The sequence below is a fragment of the Symphalangus syndactylus genome, chromosome 18 (genome assembly GCF_028878055.3).
Source record: "Symphalangus syndactylus isolate Jambi chromosome 18, NHGRI_mSymSyn1-v2.1_pri, whole genome shotgun sequence".
Taxonomy (NCBI): Eukaryota; Metazoa; Chordata; class Mammalia; order Primates; family Hylobatidae; genus Symphalangus; species Symphalangus syndactylus.
Genome location: NC_072440.2, coordinates 92334940 through 92359242, shown reverse-complemented (window position 1 = coordinate 92359242; position 24303 = coordinate 92334940). Strand labels below are relative to the sequence as shown.

General features: G+C 35.9%; 1 protein-coding gene across 4 annotated transcripts in view; it reads right to left on the bottom strand.

The window, feature by feature from the left end:
- The window catches only part of WDR35 (WD repeat domain 35), an 80762-nt gene that overhangs the window by 12429 nt on the left and 44030 nt on the right, over window positions 1-24303 (bottom strand). For all 4 annotated transcript variants that reach the window (XM_055252395.2, XM_055252394.2, XM_063622797.1 and 1 more), the window contains 11 exons: window positions 23823-23932; window positions 23149-23359; window positions 19134-19214; window positions 15636-15772; window positions 15114-15317; window positions 13596-13742; window positions 12849-12981; window positions 10798-10908; window positions 9678-9842; window positions 8664-8804; window positions 7795-7951 (listed from right to left, as the gene is read on the bottom strand). In XM_055252395.2, coding sequence (XP_055108370.2) covers window positions 7795-7951; window positions 8664-8804; window positions 9678-9842; window positions 10798-10908; window positions 12849-12981; window positions 13596-13742; window positions 15114-15317; window positions 15636-15772; window positions 19134-19214; window positions 23149-23359; window positions 23823-23932 — 1597 coding nt within the window. The remainder of the gene's footprint in view (window positions 1-7794; window positions 7952-8663; window positions 8805-9677; window positions 9843-10797; window positions 10909-12848; window positions 12982-13595; window positions 13743-15113; window positions 15318-15635; window positions 15773-19133; window positions 19215-23148; window positions 23360-23822; window positions 23933-24303) is intronic.

Below are 24303 nucleotides of genomic sequence, written 5' to 3'. Positions count from 1 at the left end.
ACGGGTTGATGGGTGCGGCAAACCACCATCGCATGTGTGTACCTATGTAACAAACCTGCACATTCTGCACATGTACCCCAGAACTTAAAGTATAATAAAAAAAAATGTATAAATTTAGTTTCATGAATGTTGGGAACAGGTTCCCCAAAATCTGGCCATAAATCAGCCCCAAAACTAGCCATAAACAAAATCTCGGCAGCACTGTGACAAGTTTCTGATGGCCATAACGCCCACGCTGGAAGGTTGTGGGTTTACTGGAATGAGGGCAAGGAACACCTGGCCCACCCAGGGCGGAAAACCGTTTAAAGGAGTTCTTAAACCACAAACAATAGCATGAGCGATCTGTGCCTTAAGGACATGCTCCTGCTAGAGATAACTAGCCAGACCCATCCCTTTATTTCGGCCCAACCCTTCATTTCCCATAAGGGATACTTTTAGTTAATTGAATATCTATAGAAACAATGCTAATGACTGGCTTGCTGTTAATAAATACGTGGGTAAATCTCTGTTCAGGGCTCTCAGCTCTGAAGGTTGTGAGACCCCTGATTTCCCACTTCACACCTCTATATTTCTGTGTGTGTGTCTTTAATTCCTTTAGTGCCACCAGGTTAGGGTATCCCCGACCGAGCTGGTCTCGGCAAGTGGCATCCATCGTGGGGGCTCAAATCCAGGTCGAAGGGTCACTGGAGCGACGGTTGGAGAACGCGGAACTAGCTGGAGGACAACCAAGTACTCTTAAAGCAATCCCTGTAGTGAGTAAGTAGGGGAGCTCGGAAGCATCAGGGTAACAATGGGACAAGTGTGGGCTGTGGTTCGTTCCACCTTGGAACTTTTTCACACTGACGATGAGGAGGAAGGAGAGTATAACGAAGTAACAGAAGAGATTACAGAGCAGGTTTATTTGCCAGCTAAAGCTAAAGTGGTAAAGGAGAGAGGTTCATCCCTACCCTTCTGCACCCCCTCATTATTATTTTGAAGAAAATGACCCTCCAGATCTTTCCTTTCCAGAGGACACTGGGCAAAAAGTAGTTGCCCCAGTGACTGTTTGAACAGCGCCTCGAGCGACTGCTCTTAGTTCTATTCAGGCAGGAATTCAGCAAGCTAGACAAGAGGGTGATTTAGAAGCTTGACAGTTCCCTGTTAGAATACACCCCCCAGAACAAAAGGGAAATATTACAGCTACATTTGAGCCTTTTCCTTTTAAATTACTCAAAGAATTTAAACAAGCTATAAATCAGTATGGACCAGGTTCTCGTTTTGTAATGGGACTGTTAAAGAATGTTGCTGTTTCCAGTTGGATGATTCCTACTGACTGGGATGCTCTTACTCAAGCTTGTCTAACTCCTGCTCAGTTCTTACAATTTAAAACTTGGTGAGCAGATGAAGCTTTCATTCAGGCTGCTTGCAACGCCCAGGACCAACCTCAAATTCATATAACTACAGGCCAACTTTTGGGGGTTGGCGGCTGGGCTGGTTTAGATGTACAAGTTGTCATGCAGGATGATGCCATAGAACAGCTTAGAGGAGTGTGCATTAGAGCTTGGGCAAAAATCACTTCACGTGGAGAACAATACCCTTCCTTTAGTGCTATAAAACAGGGACCAAAAGAACCATATGTGGATTTTATAGCTTGGTTACAGAAGTCTCTTAAAAAGGTGATTGCAGGCTGGGCACAGTGGCTCACGCCTGTAATCCCAGCACTTTGGGAGGCTGAGGTGGGTGGATCACAAGGTCAGGATATCGAGACCATCCTGGCTAACATGGTGAAACCCCGTCTCTACTAAAAATACAAAAAATTAGCCGGGCGTGGTGGCAGGCGCCTGTAGTGCCAGCTACTCGGGAGGCTAAGGCAGGAGAATGGCGTGAACCCAGGAGGCGGAGCTTGCAGTGAGCCAAGATCATGCCACTGCACTCCAGCCTGGGTAACAGAGTGAGACTCCGTCTCAAAACAAAAAGGTGATTGCAGATTTGTCTGCTCAGGATATAGTGCTGCAGTTATTAGCTTTTGACAATGCTAATCCTGACTGCCAGGCTGCTCTGCGACCTATCAGAGGGAAAGCACATTTAGTTGATTATATCAAGGCCTGTGATGTTATCGGAGGTAATCTGCATAAGGCTACTCTGCTAGCACGAGCAATGGCAGGACTAAGAGTGGATAAAGGAAATACTCCATTTCCTGGAGGTTGTTTTAACTGTGGGAAGCATGGTCATACTAAAAAAGAATGTAGAAAAAATCAGCAAGTCAGGCCACCAGATAGCAGAAAAAAGAAAACTGCTGAGCCTGAAATATGTCCAAAATGTAAAAAAGGAAAACATTTGGCTAATCAGTGTCACTCTAAGTTTAATAAAGATGGGAACCCGATTTTGGGAAATGCAGTGAGGGGCCTGTCCCGGGCCCCATTCCAAACCGGGGCATTTCCAGCTCAGGCCATTCCCTCACCCCAGTACAATGTCTGTTCCCCGCCACAGCCAGTAGTGCCACAGTGGATTTATGCTGCACAAAACTGTAGGCCTTCCGCCTGGGGAACCCCCGCAAAGGGTCCCAACAGGAGTCTGTGGACCCTTGCCAGCGGGGACAACAGGATTACTTTGAGGAAAGTCTAGTTTAAGTTTAAAAGGGGTATAAATACATACAGGAGTCATGGATTCAGATTACAATGGGGAAATTCAAATTGTTATATCTACTTCTGTTGCCTAGAAAGCAGAGCCAGGAGAGTGCGTAGCACAGCTCCTTATTGTGCCATATGTGGGAACAGGGAAAAGTGAAATTAAATGAACACAATATATTTGGAAGCACAAATAAACAAGGCAAAGCAGCTTATTGGGTAAATCAAATTACTGAAAAACATCCTACCTGTGAAATAACTATTTAGGGAAAAAAATTTAAAGGTTTGGTAGATACAGGAGCAGACATTTCAATCATTTCTCTACAGCACTGGCTGTCTGCGTGGCCAATTCAACACACTCAACATAGTTTGAGTTGGTAACGCCCATGAAGTATATCAAAGTAGTTATATTTTGCATTGTGAAGGGCCCGATGGACAACCTGGGACTATTCAACCAATTATAACTTCTGTACCTATAAATTTATGGGGGAGAGATTTATTACAACAATGGGGAGCACAAGTTCTAATTCCAGAACAATTATACAGCCCTCAAAGTCAACATACAATGCATGAAATGGGGTATGTCCCTGGTGTGGGACTAGAAAAAAATTTGCAAGCTTTGAAAGAACCGCTTCAAGCAGAAAGACAAAGTTCCCGCCAAAGATTAGGATATCATTTTTGATGGTGGTCATTGTTAAGCCTCCAGAACCTATACCTTTAAAATGGTTAACAGATAAGCCAATTTGGATAGAACAATGGCCGCCAAGTAAAGAGAAACTGGAGGCTTTAGAGAAATTAGTTACTAAACAGTTAGAAAATGGGCACATGGCTCCAACATTTTCCCCTTGGAATTCTCCAGTTTTTGTAATTAAGAAAAAATCAGGTAAATGGAGAATGTTAACTGACTTAACAGCCATCAATTCAGTTATACAACCTATGGGAGCATCACAGCCAGGATTGCCTTAAAATTGGCCTTTAATAGTCATAGATTTAAAAGACTGTTTCTTTACTATCCCCTTAGCTGAGCAAGACTGTGAACAGTTTGCATTTACAATTTCTGTGGTAAACAACCTTCAGCCTGCTAAGCATTTTCATTTACAGATGGGTCTAGTAATGGTAAAGCTTCTTATTCCGGATCAAAAGGTAAAGTTTTCCAGACGCCCTATACTTCAGTTCAAAAAGCGAAGCTTGTAGCTGTAATTGAGGTAATGACTGCTTTTGATTTGCCTATTAATGTGATTTCTGATTCTTCATACGTGGTTCATTCTACACAGTTAATTGAAAATGCTCAGTTATGATTTCATACAGATGAACAACTGATGACAAAAACAAAAAAGGAGGAGAAACAGGGATTATGGGACAGCCCATATACAATTGAATCTAGCATTATTAACTTTAAATTTTTTGAGCCTGCCCAAATGCCAGATGTTATCAGCAGCTGAACAGCATCTATAGAAACCAGCTGCAAAGACAGAAGCAGAACAACTGGTTTGGTGGAGAGATCCGATAACAAAAAGTTGGGAAATAGGTAAAATAATAATAACTTGGGGTAGAGGTTATGCTTGTGTTTCTCCAGGCCAAAATCAACAGCCGATTTGGATACCATCAAGCCACCTGAAACCTTATCATAAGCCAGATGCCAAGGAAGAGATTCCGGGATGATCTCGAGGACCCCCCACCGTCAGTATCTCGTCAGTATGTCGAGACTGACGATGAGGAGGACCCCAACTGTCACAAGCAACACCCGTTGAACACAGTCACCCACCTGGGGACGGATCAAGAAGCTGTCACAGATGGCAGAAGAAAACCTGAGGAAAGCGGGACAACCAGTCACAATGAGTAACTTAATGGAGCTATGATAGCAGTTATCACCACTGCTGTGAGTATTCCTTCAATAAGGGCCGACACAGGGAACAATTACACTTATTGGGCATATTTATCAATCTTGGCTGGCAATAATGCCCAGATGTAATCACTCTATGATGCAGTTACACATGCTTTCTGATCTCAGTATTTACCATAATAAATCTGCTCCTATAATTGAGGCATACCGCCCTCAAAAACCTATTTGTAAACAAAATTGAACCTGGCCAGAAAAAAATGAATGTACTTGTTTAGGAAGATTGCATTGCAGAACAGGCAGAGGTGCTGCACAATGATTCCTAGGGAATCATTATCAATTGTTCCCCTAAGGGGATGTTTAGCTTGAATTGCACCTCTCAGTCTGCGTGCCATGGCCACACTATGTTCAGATGGTCTGAACAAAATGTTCAGATGGTAGATATAATAAGAAGTATGGCAAGAGTTCCTATTATCTGGAACCATGGTGGTATAGTGGCACCTCAACCTCAAATGATATGGCCCTGTCTAGGAGCTAAACATTAAGGATTTGTGGAAACTATTAATAGCTCTTAATAAGATCAAAATTTGGGAAAGAATAAAAAAGCATCTAGAAGGACACTCTACAAACTTGTTTTTGGATACAGCAAAATTAAAAGAACAAATATTCAAAGCATCCCAGGCACACCTGACCTTAATGCCAAGAACTGGAGTGCTTAAAGGAGCTGCAGACAGATTAGCAGCTAGTAACCCATTAAAATGGATAAAAACACTGGAAAGCCCTGTAATTTCAATGATGATTGTGCTTTTAATCTGTGTTGCTTGTCTTTCTATAGTCTGCAGATGTGGATCCTGACTCCTGCAAGAAGTAGCTCACCATGACAAAGCTGCCCTTGCTTTTATCGATTTGCAAATCAAATAAGGGGTACATGTTGGGAACATACCCCCTCAAAATCTGGCCATAAACCGGCCCCAAAACTGGCCATAAACAAAATCTCGGCAGCACTGTGACAGGTTCGTGATGGCCATAACGCCCACGCTGGAAGGTTGTGGGTTTACTGGAATGAGGGCAAGGAACACCTGGCCCGCCCAGGGCAGAAAACTGCTTAAAGGAGTTCTTAAACCACAAACAATAGCATGAGCGATCTGTGCCTTAAGGACATGCTCCTGCTGCAGATAACTAGCCAGACCCATCCCTTTATTTCGGCCCATCCCTTCATTTCCCATAAGGGATACTTTTAGTTAATCGAATATCTATAGAAACAATGCTAATGACTGGCTTGCTGTTAATAAATACGTGGGTAAATCTCTGTTCAGGGCTCTCAGCTCTGAAGGTTGTGAGACCCCTGATTTCCCACTTCACACCTCTATATTTCTGTGTGTGTGTCTTTAATTCCTCTAGCGCCGCTCAGTTAGGGTCTCCCCGACCGAGCTGGTCTCAGCACATTAAGGTAGAATTTCAAATCTGTTAAGAAAGAATAAACTCAATAAATGGTTTCAGGATAACTTAGATGTTATAATAAACATCATATTTAACAAACTTAAAGGAATTGCTATGCATGATTCCTAAGAGAAAAATATGAAGTAAAAGACTGGCAGATATGACTATATAAAAAAACACTATTAATATCATCATCACAGCTACCACTTACTGAGGGTTCATAACGTCCAGGTGGCATAATAAGTGAGTTTTCTTTTCATGAACTTCTCAATCATTACAATAACTCTATGAGGAAGATACTATTTTTTTTTTTTTTTTTGAGATAGAGTCTCGCTCCGTCACCCAAGCTGGAGTGCAGTGGCACGATCTTGGCTCACTGCAAGCTACACCTCCCAGGTTCACGCCATTCTCCTGCCTCAGCCTCCCAAGTAGCTGGGACTACAGGCACCTGCCACCACACCCGGCTAATTTTTTTGTATTTTTAGTAGAGACAGGGTTTCACCGTGTTAGCCAGAATGGTCTCGATCTCCTGACCTTGTGATCCACCTGCCTCAGCCTCCCAAAGTGCTGGGATTGCAGCCATGAGCCACTGCACCTGGCCAAGGAAGATACTATTATCCTTTCTTTACACAAAGAGAAACTGAAGCTTAGAAAGGTTAAGTAACTATAACTTATAAATGCTAGGGAAAATCAATATATATGAAAGAGGATTATTACATATGGTCTCTAAAGAGCTCTTATAAAAATAATTAAAAATAAAAATCATCCCTATAGAATTCCAGAAATATTCAAATAAAAGAATTTCTCTAAAAGTTTTCTTTTAAGATCATGCCATTGGAATACAGATTCATGATGTATTAGGATTCGAGTGTGATGTGCATTTGGTGATGATGTGAGCAGCAAATTGATGATGTCACCAATATGACAGAGGAAGGGTGGGGTGTCATGACAGTGCTTGCCATGGCCAAGCTGAAAGACCAGTAATGATTTAGTCATTCATATGCTTTGGCTTACAACATAGTTATCATAATTACACTCTCTGGAGTTCACATATCTAAATTCTAGAATATTGTTATTGTTAAGAAGAAATTGAGATCCTGATACTACATGTAAATAATCTTCCATCAATTACAGTACACAAATACCATGGACTATTAGGTAGAATGTTTACATAGATCTCTGTTTAAGAACGAGGAAAGAACTATAATATACCACTGAGGGGAAAAACCATGCTCCTGAATGTAGAAACATCAAAAAGGAAGTTTACCCAAACCTTAGCAATGATTACCTCTGAGTTATAGAATTATTTTATAAATTATTAGATTATTTTACTTTTTCTTCATATTTTTCTGTTTTGGTTGAAATTATTAGCTAAGTATCACTTTTATAAAACACAAGATAAATGCTACAGCAATGTATATATAAAATATGGAAATATTTTAAAACGTGGTTTTCAAAAAGTACGTAAAAGTATGCCATGTTATACTCCCGATATTGTAAAGAATAAAATTATCTGAATGTATGTATTAAATATATTTTATGTATTTAAATATATGTATTAAATATATTTAATAGATACATGTGTATACGTTTTTCTCCAAAAAATGTGAACTTGGCTATGAAGTATTTAACTTTGAATGGCTAGCCATATGAATGCTATACACGTTCTTTTTGCTTATCTCAAATTTCTGACATTTCTGTGAACTATGTGTTTTCTCTGTATTAAAAAAACTTCAAAAACGGGAATGCATAAGACAAATTATATATAGCATAATCTCAAACATAGGAAAATAAATCCATAGGAAAAAATGTTATTGAAGGCCACATAAAGGCAAATTGAAGAAGCTAGCCCTTCATACTCAATTTATAATTTTCAGACATACTATACACATTAGGTGACATGCCCACCTGTCTTCAGTGCAGTGTCCACATATCCATCATAGAGCTGCCTCTGTGCAAGTATAAAGAAGTGGTAAGCCTCTGCCCCTCTCCATGCATTATCTGTGAAACGATCCGTTGTAGACAGAACTTCTTCTTCCAGCAAACCAGCCAAGGCAGAAGTGGCCTACAAGTAAAGTCAGCCCACACTTTCCGTCAGCACAAACGCACACACAGTATCAACTCCCAAATAACAACAGTCATTAAAGTATCTAAATGAGCAGATTTTATCATTACAAAACTACGATTACAGACTTTTTTTTAAGAGATGAGGTGTTACTCTGTCACCCAAGCTGGAATGCAGCTGCATGATCATAGCTCACTGTAGTCTCAAACTCATGGACTCAAGTGATCCTCCCACCTAAGCCTCCCTAGTCACTGAGATTATTGGTGTGAGCACTGCACCCAAAACAGATTTAATTTTTTATTATAATTCATAGTTTGTTAAACTGGCATGAATAAATTTTAAAATATAACTAATTAGATTCTAAGTTAATCAGACATTCATTTACGCATTAAAATAATATATCTACAAAAGTTTTAAAACTCACTGATTAGAAAGGAGGATTTCCCAGGTAAGTAAAATTTTTTAACAAATAAGACATTAAAGCAAAGACTACAGATTAGTATTACAGAAAAACAATTTCAATATTTGTAGGTAGAAATTTCTAAATTTGAATACTAATTCTAAATCAGTCATTCTTTTTCTTCATATTATTTAAGGAAACAAATGCAGACATGCAAATTAAATGACCTGTTCATAACAGAAGTTTGATAATTTCTTTTTTTTTTTCTTAAACACTCCCGATGACTTAATGTTATTTAACGTGCTACTTTACCTCTGAACTTTTTCCTTTAACTTTTCCTCGCTGGGCATTCTTCATCTGTTCGTGGTATTGCTCTATAAGTAAGGCTGACATTACATAGAGCTTCTTGACACGTAAAGGTTTACTTCCTCTCTTTGCCTCTTCATCTGCAACCTTAAACATTTTTAAAAATTGAGGGAAGTTACTTCCTATCTATATTTGTACAAATATAATCATTTCCAAAACTAATAAATTTAATTCCCTAAAAAAGGAGGAAAATCAGTAAGATGGAATATAAATACCACCTATTTAAGATAAATATCTTAAAACCTATCTTCTTTTCATTAGTATCTATACATATTTAGTTCTTTCCTTAGTATTTAGCCCTAGGAGTTGGAACTCAGATCTCTCTTAGAAAATGAGAGGTGCTGTTAGATAACTAAATCGGAATAAAGAAAGTGTTGATGAAATGCTGGTATTTTCCATAATACAGCGATTTTTAAAATAATGTTCCAAGTACACAAAGATATGATAGTGTTAACACGGTGCATCCTTCAGAAGCTGAAATTTATTTAAATGATTTTAAGAGATATTTTTCCTTTTTCATTAAATCAAATGGGAGTAGAATAGAATGTATAATGTGTACACATTAATACTGTACTAATTATCTTCCCTCCAAATAAATATTATGTAAAGCGTAATATTTAAAACTTGTACATTTAAAAGAACTCAAAACTCTATTATCAACAAAATTTAATTCCCTGTTGTAGAAATTTGTACTTTGTAGTCTCAGCAATTTCTTTAACTCTTTGTTAACTCCAGCATTCAACATACAATTGTTTAGGTATTAGTAAGTTGCTAATATTAATAAACATCTTTGTTGGTAAAAGGTAATAATACTAAAATAATGTATACAGAAGCAATAAAACCAGAGAGGTTTTGCTGTAATAAATATTTGTTTCCAAAGAAAATGTAGAATGTGCTCTTTCATATATTAAAATGTTGTGACTGGAACAAATCAAATATTCACCAAGATTTTTACATTACCTTAAACATCAGTTTAGCAGCATCAAAAAAGTAATTGGCGTTCCGATACAGTTCTATGGCATCAAGAGTTTTATTCTTTTCCAGTAAATGAGATGCATACCTAGCTAACAGAGATCCAATTTCTTTCATACTATGATTTTTAGCCAATTCAACAGCTTTGTTCCACTAGGAGAAAAATTACACCATTCAGTCACCCAAGTATTTACAGTCACATGTATCATAAAATTCACACAAGAAAGCTTTAAGTTTATAATAAAAACACTATTTCAAAATTAAAAACTGGTATGTTTTAAAAATAGCATTTAAAATCACAGCAACATAAGTTCTATAAGCATATGTCAAAATGATTAAATGATCTCTAAGATTCTGATTTGCTTAAGAAATACATGTGAAAATGAAAGTTTCAAAGTTTATAGTCATATTAATCTTGTAATTCTAATCTTACAAAACTTCAAGCAAGAAAAAGATACAATTGTTTATATGTTATAGTAAAACAAAATATGCAATTTCAGTTGTGAAACTGTCCTATCAGATTTGACACTTAAAATTATTTTTATAAAGCAAAAGGGGTTTTAAAAAATAAGAAAAATATTAAAAGAATACATTAATAGTCAATAGTTTCTATAATAACTCTGTACTTTCAGTTTAATTTCAGCTCTTAAAAATATCAAATGTATGTTTTCTATAAAGGAAAAGGAAAATAGATTTGCCAAAATAAATATTGATAAAGTAACTCAATTCCTTCCGCAGGCAATGACCAACCATTAACTGGTCCTTCTTTGGAAACAAAACCCAACCCTAATAAAATGCAGAAAATTATGAAATTACTTCCAGACAAAAACTTGCCAGACTAAAAGCACAGGGTTTGTTCATGCTCCCATTCTGAGCTGGTTATAAGTGGGTCACCCCTCATGATAGCACTTTTAAGAGGTAAGTGCAACTTTCTTGGTCCTCAATTAAGAGAATACCTGCCTGGCTCCTTCCATAAAATTCATGTCAGGCTCTCCAACCCTTACATTGGCAATAATCTTTAAAAGATCACTAGGGTGACTTTAATTTTCCTTTGACTTAAAAATTCCTAAGACAACAAGCTGCACAGACAGAAAGTTTCAGTTCCTACTTGGTTGAGATGTACGCAGGTATCTACTGCTGCCTTTGGTTGACTACATTTCAAAAATGCAGTCACTGCTTGTTCACACATTCCAACTCTGACAAACATTTGTGCTATTTCCTGTACAAACAAAACAATAGTATGATTCCACAGACCAAGGAAATTACTTACATTTTAATTTAACAAAACTCCGTAGGGAAGTATGAGTATTAAATTTACTGGTAGTTAGATTTTTCTTGTAAACAGACGCAAGGGCAGAGGGTACAAATGAGAATGGATGCTAAGGCATCACTTCGATAAAACCAGAGCTTCACTGGCTCAGGCTGTGGATCTGATTTTTAACCATGCCCTGAAGACACTGCACTCCTTTCTTATCTCAGTTCAGTAGCTATTGTATACAGAAATGTCAAGCTCCAAAACAAATCCCCCACCAGTGGGTGAAAAAAGCCTTTCTGTCAATTGGTGGTATACTCAGTGCTAATTATTAACTAGAGACTTAAGGGAAATCTCACATTCACAGAGCTCTCAAATACCTCTATAAAGAAATGTCCTAGAGAAGTCTGCCGTTAATCAGTTCAGGAAGCTAGACCCAAAACAGAGCTCCCTTGGAAAGTGGTGGCAGCGAGGAAGAACCAACACCACCACCACTGCCACCGCCGCCGCCGCCACCACCACCACCACCACAACAACAAATCCTACTTGTTCAGCTGCACTGGACATTTTCAGAACATCATTTTTTTTTCTTTCAGAATATCTAACTAGCCAGAGGTTCTCCCTCCCCAACCCTTCTACAATATTTTTGGAAGTATGAAAGTATATTTTATATCCAACTTTTAAAACAATGCTTATATTTTTCTGATTATAAGGGAATACATTCTATTAGTAAAAAAAATTACAAAACATGAAAAAGTGAAATTACTCATAATCTTATCATTCATAAGAAACCTCTCTCAATACTCTGATGTAATTTCTTAACATCTTTGTCCTTCGAATATATATGTTTGTGTTGTACACAATCACACAATACATAATTTTGTATCCCGTATTTCCTACTTATTATGTACACCTTCCCATATTATTAAAAATTCCTCTATATTTAAAATTTATAATACTAAAATTTTTACTATTTTAGTTATTTATTATTATTATAGTTATAATTACTTAGCATTTACTCAGGAATATTACTATTCTGGATACTCTACAGCAAAATGTTTGTTGGCATCATCAGACACATCTAACAGACAACACTAACGGAGGATACACTCTTCCCTATACCCAGGGTTCTAAGTAATTTCAGTTTCTTTCCTACTCAAGAAAACCCATAGGATTGAAAATAAGGGTGAGTGAAAATACCATTATTACAGAGATAGCTGCTCAAATTCACAATAGGGAGAACTGAATTATCATAATACTATACTTATCTATTAACTAATAGGCAAAATTTTTGAAGCAGAACTCACAACTGATATACATCCAGACTCTGAAGTTGAGAGCTACTAGCTCTACAAGTATTGTACAGCTCAGTGATTTACATATTAAACACATAAAATAAAACTTATTTGCAGTAGTCAACAATTAATTAAGAGGCTCTAAAAGAACATTCGAAAGCAAGAGAACTCTTTCGATTTCTCTTTTAACTTGAAATACTTTATTAATATAACATAATAAAAGTTGAGCTACCTTTTTAAACTTAAGTTATAGCAAATTTCAAACAATTTCAGATTACTTTGAAGCAAATCCCTAGCAACATATCATTTCATCTGTAAATATTTCATGTATTCAGCTAAGATTTAAAAAGTAACTTTATAAATCTTAACAGACTACACAAGACTGTGATCATATTAAAGTAGTAGGAATGTGACTGACTTTCTCCCCTCCATTTTCAAGCATTCTATATTATTTATACATTGCTTTATAATTAAAAGCATCATTCCATGTCTAAGAAACTGTAACATTACAGATTTTTAATTTTCTTTATTGTGGGAGATATTTCCTGACGATAACATAAAGTTTTATAAAGTAACCTAACAATTCCAAAAACCAAAATTTGCAATACCTACTGGAAGTAACTTGTGGTTTTCTGGAAGTGAAATGGCAAGGTTCTCTAACCCCTCGTAATCCTCTAACATATAGTAACATTCAGCTAAGCGTTCCTGGTTCCGTCCTTGTACATAATATTGTACAGCATCCAACCTACAGAAAGAAAAAAGGTAAAACTTTTAAAACTAATGTGAATCTCCTGATAAATAAGCACTTTCAACCAAAATGTTCCTTCATCATAATTCCCAGTACTAGTATTACTGTTCATTATCTTCAGCTCCAGAATAACTTTCAAACATATAAATGGGGAAAAAAATCTAAAGCATATTCTAGTTGTAAGATTCCTTGACTATTCTTAAGAAATACCAGTGCTTTACTCCCAAACACTGACATAAGCATACTAATCAAAACGAAAAGATTAAAAGCCAATGATTTCTGAAAATAATATATAATAAAGCAAATAAAAACACTTATTAAACTTTGTTCAAAAATAAATCATAAAACATCTTAGAATTATATACTGTAGTCTCAAACAGAAAGCTGCATGGAGCTAAGTACAAGTTATGTGTTTATACACTCCAAATTTTTATAGTGCTCATCTCACAACTTCACAGGATCTCTGGCTTTCCAAGATGAATCTAAAGCTATCTGAATTTTAGCATTCAAGAAAATGATCTTCATTTCCCCAGGATTACTTCCTAGAGAAGTACTCAGGCAGCTACTAAGTGTTGCATGAATGCTTGACGAGCTCCAGGAAAGTTACATACCACTTCTGTCGATCAGCAAAGTAGTCTCCAATGGCATTGTTGGCTTGTTCCAGGAGACTGTCATCTGCATCACCAGATCCAGTTTTCAGGAGCTGGAGTACTCTAAACCAATCCCCCAATTTCAGCCGGAGGCCAATAGCAAGATCCCTACAAACAAAGGCATTCATACATTCATCTATTTGACAAATATTTACCAAGAGCCTACTATGTGTTAGGTACAGTTCTAGGTGCTGAGACTACACAGCAGTGGACAACGTGACTCTCCAAACACTTTAGAAACTTAGCCTGACTAGCTAAGAGGAAATGAGGAGCACCTGGAGGTTATGGTTTGAATGTGTGTCCCCTCCAAAATTCATGTTAAAACTTAATCTCCATTGTGGTAGTATTAAGAGGTGGGGTTTTTGGGAAGTCATTATGTCTGCCTTTATGAATTAATGCCCTTATAAAAGACTCTTCAGAGAATTCGCCCCTTTTGCCCTTTTCACTTTCCACCATGTAAAGGCATAACATTCAAAGCACCATCTTGAAAGTGAGACAGGGCCCTCAACAGACACTAAACCTGTTGACACCTTGATCTTAGACTTCCTAGTCTCCAGAACTGTGAGAAAAATATTTCTGTTCTTTATAAATTATCCAGTCTCAGGTATCTTGTTAAAGCAGCCCAAATGGTCTAAGATACCAGAATAGGGAAAAGAAACAATGTTGTGCCTTTACTTTCCTGGACTTTCAATTTATTTAGCAAAATAATAATTTAAATAACAATCATTTCTTTTCAGCAATTTCTTAGATGTGATCAGGTTTATTTCAAAACAAAACACAGTATTAACACATGTGGTTTTACATGTCTTTTCAGAGCCTAAGTCGTATTAGAGATCTCCTGGGAGTATAAATAACATTAATGAAGATGAGATACAATCTTAACAGCTGAAATGAAGTTCAGACAGACTCTCCGCCTTGCGGTTCAGTGGCTAAGATTCTCTGCATTTGCAGCAGCTGCCTGGGTTTGATTCCTGGCCAGGGAGACAGGCCTTGCAGTTCTTTAATTCAAAAGAAGAAATATTTATGAAGTTCATACATTATTTTATATAAATCAAAAATGAAATATAAAGAACTAATCTCAATCCCTAACGACTTCTGATTTTTATTTTATGCCTCTTGACAACATTAAATTAAATAATGGCCTAAACAAACAAAGAAAGAAAGAACTGGAATAATGAGCTATGTCTTAAATATAAAAGATCCCAGTCTCTGTTGTTCTATCATTTTTTCCCATCAAATGAAAAAAAAAACCTCCCAGAGTCAGCCATTATTAGATGTAAAAACAGAGAAGAAAACTGCCTCCAGACTACAAAACACAAATGAATGAGGGGCATGTAGAATATCTAGGTTGTAATCCAAACTTAAAATTAATTTCTAAAACAAACTGTATGATACACCTGTATTTATAGTCTCCATTTGTAAAAAATACAATGATGAACTGATAGAGTACTCGGGGATGCCTGCGCCTTCATAACTTACCTTCTGTCCATCTCAAGATACATTCTTTCAGCCTCTTCAAACCTGCCGAAGTAGCCAACAACTTCAGCCTGTTTCATTGACTCACTCTGTAGTTTGCCCAAGCGCTTCACAAACTTAATGCCTTGGTAATCTTTGCAGCGCACAAATGCTTGCTCTGCAGTGTATAGATCCAGTTTCTGAAGAGCTGCTTCAGCCAGTAAGCGCCTTTATTTTAAAAGAAACAAAAACATAAGTGCATATTGCAAATTACTGATAAACTAGTCTTGAATCACAACTCAATTATCATTTATGTCTATTATTTCTAGAGAAACATGGTGGAAAGTAACACATGCAAACATTTTTCAAATAATATTCTGCTTATTTTGAGGATTTCCAAATCTAAATGAATTTCTATATTTTAAAAAGAAGAGCAAGAATGGAAGTCTGCTCCCATCAGGAGGATAGTAGGGGAGCAGAGGGACAAAGCTGAGACTTTAAAAACCTACACCTGACATCTTGGGAGAGTTTGCTTTTTTTAAATACCAAAGTCGGGGGTGTGGATTGTCCTCTATGAACTGAGATGCATCTTTAATTCCAACCTTCTCAATCAGTGCTCGGCTATCTCGCAGAGACCGAATCTCAAAGTTCATTAGGTAATCCTTGTTTGGATGTTCTGGATCCTAAAAGTAAAGATGAAAACAAAAAAATTCAAATACTTGCCATTAGAGTATGTGTTTCTTTTTTATGTTAAAAACCAGAACAAAACAAAACAAGAAAAAAAAATGGCATCATATTGTGAGCAAAATAAGGAAGAGAAATCTTCATGTTTGGGTCTTTTGAGTTATTTGGAAAACATCCAAAACCCACAAGTAAGTCCCTCTGAGGCAATCAGGCGGCCTATGAGGAAAAGGGGACAGAGGAAAACAGCAGAAGGGATCCCTCACAGTTATACATCCCTGTTTCCCTCTGCTCAGATTGGTTTTTCACCTTAAATGAGATAACATGTCTCAAAGATTCAGCACAATGCCTAGCTGTACTATTTACAGTATTCAATATTCATCATCTCAGAACTGACCTAATGCTCTCCTGCTTCAGAATTTTGAACAGGTGTACCATCCTGACTGAATCACAGCACCCCTAACTCTTTTCTGGCAACTGAATTACTTATCCATCTCCTCAACTCCTCTACCCGAGGCCAAGAACTGTGTCTTATTGGCTGTTAATTAATAGTTGCTGAATTAATGAATAGATGAACTTTGGGTAAATCATTTTACCACTGAGAGCCTTCTTTATCTAAAAAACTTCACAAAATTCAATATAATCATCAATTACAGCAACAACACCACAGGCATTTTCACACATTCTAGAGCTTAAGGCAATCGGAAATTATGAGCCTTTCTTGAAAAACACTACTAATGATGAAATCCAGCCAACTGAAAGATTAACCAAAATTAAGAACTTATGTACAGAGAAAATGTAGTAAAAAGCCTGGCTAATAGCTTTGACTTCATTTAACTGTTAAGACTAGACAACTGGAAATTAGGATTACAAGATGAAATTTAAATGTTCTAAATCTTGACAATGTAAAAATAATGTATCTACAAAAGGAGAAAAAGAAGAAAATGTAAGAATGTTATCTTTTAGAGTGGAAAGACAATACTATTAAAAATTAAAATATAATTTAAACTAATAACTACCTGGTTTTTCATAATTTTTCTTCTCAACCCAGGAAAATGGTATTGTTTGTAGTGGAAAAATATTATCTAAAAGTCTAGAATTCCTTTAAACTCACTTTCAGGTTATCTAATTAAATTAACACTAAAAAAGTAGATTGTACAATGATGTCATTTTTATAAAATTACTTCTGTTCATCCATCTAAATCTATCAAATCTATATTTCCATACATAACTTGCAGCTGTAAGGAATGATGTTCTGATGTTTAATGGTAGTGACTAAAATATCTGAGTTGTGGGGTTTAGGGTTCTTTTTTTTAACTTTTTTCAGTACTTTTCTGTTTTGCTTGAATTCTATATAATTCTGCCATTTGTTTAAAAGCAGTAAAGTATTCATTTTAAAAAATCAATTTAACCAACACTTTCTGAAAACCAACTCTGTATCAGATCCTTGCTAGATGTTAGGGATTCAAGAAGCTCACTCTTTATCAAACCATTAAATATATAAAAGCAGACAAAATATTTCAGTCACCTTAGTTTGATTCTACCCACTTATGACTGTTTTTTTAAAGGGCACTGGAAAAACCACATATTCAAAATAAAAAAAAAAAAAGAAAGAAAGAAATAATGTCTTCTTTCCCTAAATCTTTTGGGAAAGAAGACAAGCAGAAAGACATCTTCTAGCTGGGCATGGTGGCTCACACCTGTAATCCTAACATTTTGGGAGGGCAAAGTGAGCGTTTCACTTGAGCCCAGGAGTTCAAGACCACCCTTGACCAACATGGCAAACCCCATCTCTACAAAAAAAAAAAAATACAAACAATTAGCTGAGCATGGTGGCCTGTGCCTGGGACCCCAGCTACTCAGGAGGCTAAGATGGGAGGATCACTTGAGCCTGGGAGGCAGAGGCTACAGTGAGCCATGATGGTACCACTGCACTCCAGCCTGGGCAACAGAGAGAAACCCTGCTGAAAAAAAAAAACAATAGACATCTTTCTTCACATATGTGGAAAAGGAAAAAATATTATCTGGTGGTACTGTATTCAAGTTAAACGGGCAATGAAATAAGTTCATTAGTTTTACAAGTCATATACCTTAAACAAGGACAAGAAAAGTGCTATCCATATAGAGAAGAGTCAAATAGTCAAATCTGGAGGTAACATAATCCTAGGTAGTAACAGCCCAGACTCCATTTTTGATGGTTGGCTGCTGACAGCTTTTAAACCTCACCCCTCCCTCTTCCCCTCTGCCTCACATGGGGCAAGCTAATGAGAAAGCCCAGATACTCCTTCCTTTGGGGCGCCAGTGAGTTTCAAACCACATAATCCCCTATCCATTAAAAGCCTCACCCCAGACCCACTCCCTGACTACTAAACAACAAAACAACAACAAAAACACCGTCAAGCCAGTCTCCTTTCCCTGTGCTCTCCAGCCATTTCTGACAGCTTGGGAAGCCTGCCCTTCTCTCCCCTAAAAGTTTCATCATGGAAGATACATTCTTGGTGTCCCTATGGTATCATCAATCTTTACATCCAAATCAAATTTTAGGTGGTGGCCCATCCCACTGCTGCATGGTGGTTATGATATAGAAAATGAAACTGGTTCACAATAAAAGAGCCATAATTTACATATCAAATCCAAATATAATTTACATATCAAACCCAAACCTGTTCCAAATTGCCACTAACTTCTGGAAATTTTAAATCTACTATCTCAATTCAAAAACTATATATATATATTACATAGAAAAAGTTAATGCTTTGGCTAAAATGAAGGTAAAACTTCTCTCAGTACATTCTTAGAGAAAAAAAATTCTCAAAGGATGGTCAATATAGGCCAATGCAGGGGTTCAAAATCATGTCTTGAATTTAAAAAGAGAAAAAAGGATTATTTTACAAAACCTGGAAAAAATGGAAACATAGATCTCTAAAAAAAAGTTACTCAAGTATCTTAGAACTAGAAAAAGGCTAAACTCTTAAATATTTCTTCAGTACCTCGTTATTACTACAAAAACAATGACAACAATTAGCACTCATTTTTTTAGCTCTCACTTGGCCGTAGCATTGTGCTAATTGCTTTTCACACATTATCTTATATAATAACAATCCAATAAGTAGTATTATTATCTGTATTTTATAAAGGCAATAACTGAGACTCATACATTTTTATCATCATTTTACAGGAAAGTAAAGTGAAGCTCAAAAAGATGATGGCACCCACCTAAAGGCTGGACAATAAGAGAGCAGGGCTGGACCTGAGATATATCTGACTCCTGGGTCCACACTGCTAACCAGGATACTACACTGCCTGGTCCAGAAATAATCCCCAGTCAAGCTAGCAACAGAAATGTAACTTTTTAGGAATTACCTTTAATATCTCATCCAAAAGAACAGATTTAATTTCTAAATCCTCAAAATTACAAATATATCCCGAGGTCTGAATGGGTTCCTTTAAAGACAAAAAAAAAAATTATGTTTCATTATGCAAAATTTCCTCTCTTCCAACAAATCATGCTTTTAAATTTTATTATCAGAGTTTTCAGGTAAACAAAAGAGAGAATGTCATTAACACTCATATACCCATAACCTAAATAATTAGAATTATGGTAAATATGCTTCATTTAACTTCTTGAGTGAAGTATTGTAAAGTAAATACAGTAAATTATAGACATCATGATATTTTACCCCTAAATACTGCAGTACATATCTTTAAAACATAAGAATTTTCTCTTACATGGCCACATTACTATGATCACACTTTATATAATTAATGTTAATTCCCTAATAGCATGTAATATTCAGTCCAACTTTCTCAATTAATAAAAAGTCATATAGCTTGAAAATTCTAATTCATGCAATTCAATATTAAAGTTAATTCTTCATAAAGCTGATAAACACTATATTTGTATGTAAGCCCTCTAGCAAAGAAATCCCATACCACACTGTACAGTCTCTTCTCTGTAACATAAGCCAGAATGCATTCCTGATATATCTCCTACTCTTAAGAAGATTTATTTGCCAATATGTAAGTGAATGAGACTGTTATATGTCTGTCTCTTATCTTAGTGTTATATAGGCCTGTTGAAATAAAGAATAGGATATGCATATTATAAAGTAAAATAGCTGCCCTAGATCTTTGTATAAACATGTTTATCATTAGAAATTTTTTTTATTTTTGGCAAGACAGTGCAACAAAACAAGATAATCAAAAGATAAATTCACAAAAGTTGATCCATGAAAAAAAAATACTACCAAAGAGAAAGGGAGAAAGATGGAGACAGAGATGAAAAACTAAGTTTCAAAAATAATCTGATTATTAATGCATAAGTAAATACATTTATGTAATTCAGATTTTAAAAATTCAACTTCTGCTGGAATTAACCAATTTTCTTTAGTTTCCAAAATTCACTAGCTATCTATCCACACACTTCATTTAAATATGAAGTTTCAGACCAGCAGGGTCTCACCTAACCAGTATGCAAGATACTTCTTTTTATCAAAAAAGTAACCAAAGCTTTAATAATCTATACTACACCAAGAAATATTGGCACCCTTATTTGGCACACAAGTCAGAAGGCCTCATAATATGTGCCGTATAATGAGTATCCTGAAGTACCTTTATTTGTCCTACAATTTTAGCATATTGTGATATACTGAGGTTTGCATATACCTAACTAAGTGAATCGAGGGATTGTATCACCTAATTTTAGCTAACTCTCACAAACTGGACAAGTGGCTTAAAAAGCTTCTTGCAAAGAACTTGTAAATTAAAAGTAATATAATGCAAGCACAAGCAAACAAGGAAAGGAAGAACTGACACCTCTCTTAATCCTAGCACAGATCCTTGTGTCAGTCACATTACAACGTGAAAACAATGACAATCCTATCAGGTCTGACCAAAAGTCAGCTAAAAGGCCAAAGTTATCAAGTAGACTATTTGAAACATGAGACTTTTATCCACTAAGTTAACAAAACCTTGCTCTAAAATGTGCATTATGCTGATATACTAGCTAATGTAGCATTAGCATGAACCATAGCAATTAGCATGACTTATAAAAACAAAGTTATGTCATCCAGTAAAATTTATTTTTCTCATTCTTTTAAAATTTCTATTTTGGGGCATGATTCATAATATATTAATATGGTAGGTCATGTAAATAATTTCTAAATAAATATGTATATATAAGAGCATATATTCAAAAGTTTGGGAGCCCCTTGTTTGAAAAAGAAGCAAATGTACAAAAATGAGAGTCTGATGAAATTATGAGATATGAAAGAAACATGAATATGAAATTGTAGTGCCAATGAGAAGGAAGAGCCAAGAAAAAGAACAAAAGAGTGCAATCAGTACCTTCAGAGGGTCACTGGAGATGAAAATGATCAAGCGGGGAGTATCAACATTAAATATTCATCTCCTAATTCTCAAAGAAAATGTGCTTTATCAGTGAATTAAAACTTTGCACACAGATAGCATCTTTTTCTCTCAAATAATCTGAAGATTTACAGCTTAAATAAAGGTATGAATCTAGAATTCTTAACAACACTCAAACGGATAAAAATATATTCTGTTATTAGCTGTCAAACAATAACTTATCTCCTAAATAACAATACAGAATACTATATCCTGAAGGAACATACTATTAAATGTAACTCAGCAGATCCTGTAAAACAGATCTTCCCTGCTTTGAAGAGATCATGTTCTTACATGATCAATAAGCGAGCAAATGAGCACAGTAGCTAAACCAGCTGTGACCACAGTAAACCAGTGTCCTTGCGAATGAAAAGAACAGAACAGCATCATTTATAAAGAAATCCAGACAGTGGGAAGGTTGTAAGAAATCCATCTAGCTCTAAATCTAACAGAAATCGAACTACATGCCAAACCAGAAAACAAATTCAAATTAAAAAATAGTATGTTTTTAAAAGGCTGTTCTGTTAAAACTACTTAAGAAACTCTTTCCACCAGGCAAAGATTTCACTTGGTACCAGACTGACCATGTGTGCTATAGACACATTATGAGCAGCCAGATACAACAAACATTCTCCCTTCTCCAAACATATGATTTGTGACTTCGTATGAGCAGGGCTAAGGACAGAAAAAGACTCTAACATTCAAAATGTATTCTCCCAACTTCAAGGTTATCCCACGATTACCTGTCAAATTGCCACAATTGTTTTGTGGCAAGGATTAAATTTCCCTTGGACCCTTGAAAGAAGCCCACGCTTACAGGTCAAATGCAGCAGCCCTGAATCTGAATGCCTTTCCTTTGAACCATTTCTCAGGGTCGAAGAATCACAAAGATCCTAAGACTTGCAAAAGCTTTAACAGAGCCTTTGAGAGCACTTTACATCAGGGCATTTTACATCCAAAATTCCTGAGTAGGACTCAAATGGGGAAATGTGAAAATAATTTAGGATATTAAAGGGGCAAACAGTTTACCACTAAATAAATTACTCCAGAAACCCTTTGGCAGCTCAGGGGCCCAAGCGTGCAATTTCTTCCCAAGAAGGAAGCTATACATGCAAACAAATGGAAATTAATGATATAACGCATTTATTAACTTATTCCTTATTATTCACAAGAGTAGAGTGCAGCAGGAGTACAGAAAATTCCAAATTGAAAATCCGTTACTAATTCAAAAGTCATTTAAAAGATTTACCTTCTTAATGATGTTTTGATTAGGTTACCACTCAGATTATTTTGTATTTCCTAAATACAACAGCTGACAGTTGGCCAGAGTAGACTAAGTGACAGGAAAATCCAGAGCATAGAAATTAGCTGATGTGAGCCACAGGCAGAAAATCAAAATGTAACCTTAAAAATGAGAACAAAGGGGGCTTCCTCATACCCAAAAGAGAGATTAATCCCTGCCTGCACTTGCATATTTGTAAGAATATCTGGGTTAAGAAAGAACACAGATTTGTGAAAGATATGGTAAATGTAAATATAAATAAGACAAAGTAAGCACAGAATAAAGTGAATAAAGAGACAGAAAAGAATGAATGGACACGGAAATTTGAAAACTATGTTTTTTTATTAGGTTATTTTGAGAAATTCTGGTAAATAAGACTACTGACTTTCTTTGTTTTCTTAAGTTTGACAAGGGAAAAAAAGACTAGTGACCATGGCTCCACCTTTTAAAAAGAACAGATAAATAAATGCCTAGGAAGTACCTTTCAGGGAAAACAGAGAATATTTAATAGATAAGTATTTTCTCACCTAAGACCAAATATTTTTAAAATCCACAGAAATGTTCCTATTTATTTTCAGAAATTCATGCAGCCATGTTGGCACTGCTATTCAACAAACTTCTTAAAGAAACAAAGGGGAATATATTTGGCTCATTATTTATAGACTGTTAACACTCATTTCTTGTTTTTACCTCAGGATCCAAATTTCTGAAAACATACATTCTTGTCTTCTCCATCATTGCAAACAAATCAGGATTATCTTTGGCCCACTTCATATCCCAGACATCTCTTCGTTCCAATTTTAACAACTCTCCAACTACTTGCTGTCCTGTACTGTCCATTACTCGAGCATCCAAGTCAAAGAAAGTCAGAACTCCTGAGATGTCTATGATAGCAAGACGGCTAAAAACAATGCAATTAGAGAAAATAAAAAACTATAAAATTACTATCAGCAATCATGAGAATAATTACCTATAGCCATTCTTCTTCAAAATCAGATTATCAGAAACCTGGAATACAGTAGAAATGGCTTAAAATTTTGTTAAATAAATTTGATACAAGATATGGACTACTCTCCATTTTGCTCTCTTCTGAGGAAAATGTATCCAGAGACAAAACCCATTGGTAGGAAATATAAAATAGTCTCAGTGCTTTTAAGCTTTAAGAGTAAAAAATTATACTAGTACTTCCATACGCCCAATTAAAGACATTTAAACCAAATGCAGTATAAAATAAAACTATACTGAATTTTAAGACAAGTTCATAATAGACACACCCATCTTTACATTTATGACATATAAATCTAACAATCCCAACTGATCATTTCTAAGTCTAACAACTACATGAGCAGAGTTTTCAGGCTTACCTACAGTTGCAATTCAAGGATAACTGGTAGGCTCGACAATTAAGGGAATATTTTTGAATCAAACCAACATTAGGTAGACTGTATCTCTGAATGGTGCCAGATTCACGACCCTATGGAAATTACTTTTGATTACTTAAGCATACGTGTATCATAATAATATTAAACTACAACTATTTCTCTATATGTCTATACATTTGTCTTAAAACCAAAGTGATGTCACAGCAAATTCTCAATTCTAATAATGAATCCTGTCCTTAAGTATATATTTACCTACTAATTTAATTAAACCTTTTTCAAACAGCTGAAGTATTCTAATTTTTTTTCATGTAATGTTCAAGAAAGAAGTCAGAAACCTAGCACTTTGGCAATACACAAATTCTTACATCACAAGGAAAAAAATCTAAAGTTATTTATATTGTTATCTAGGTTAATATTCAGGGCACATTAAAAGCTAAACCAAAGTACTTGTTGAGTTAAATTA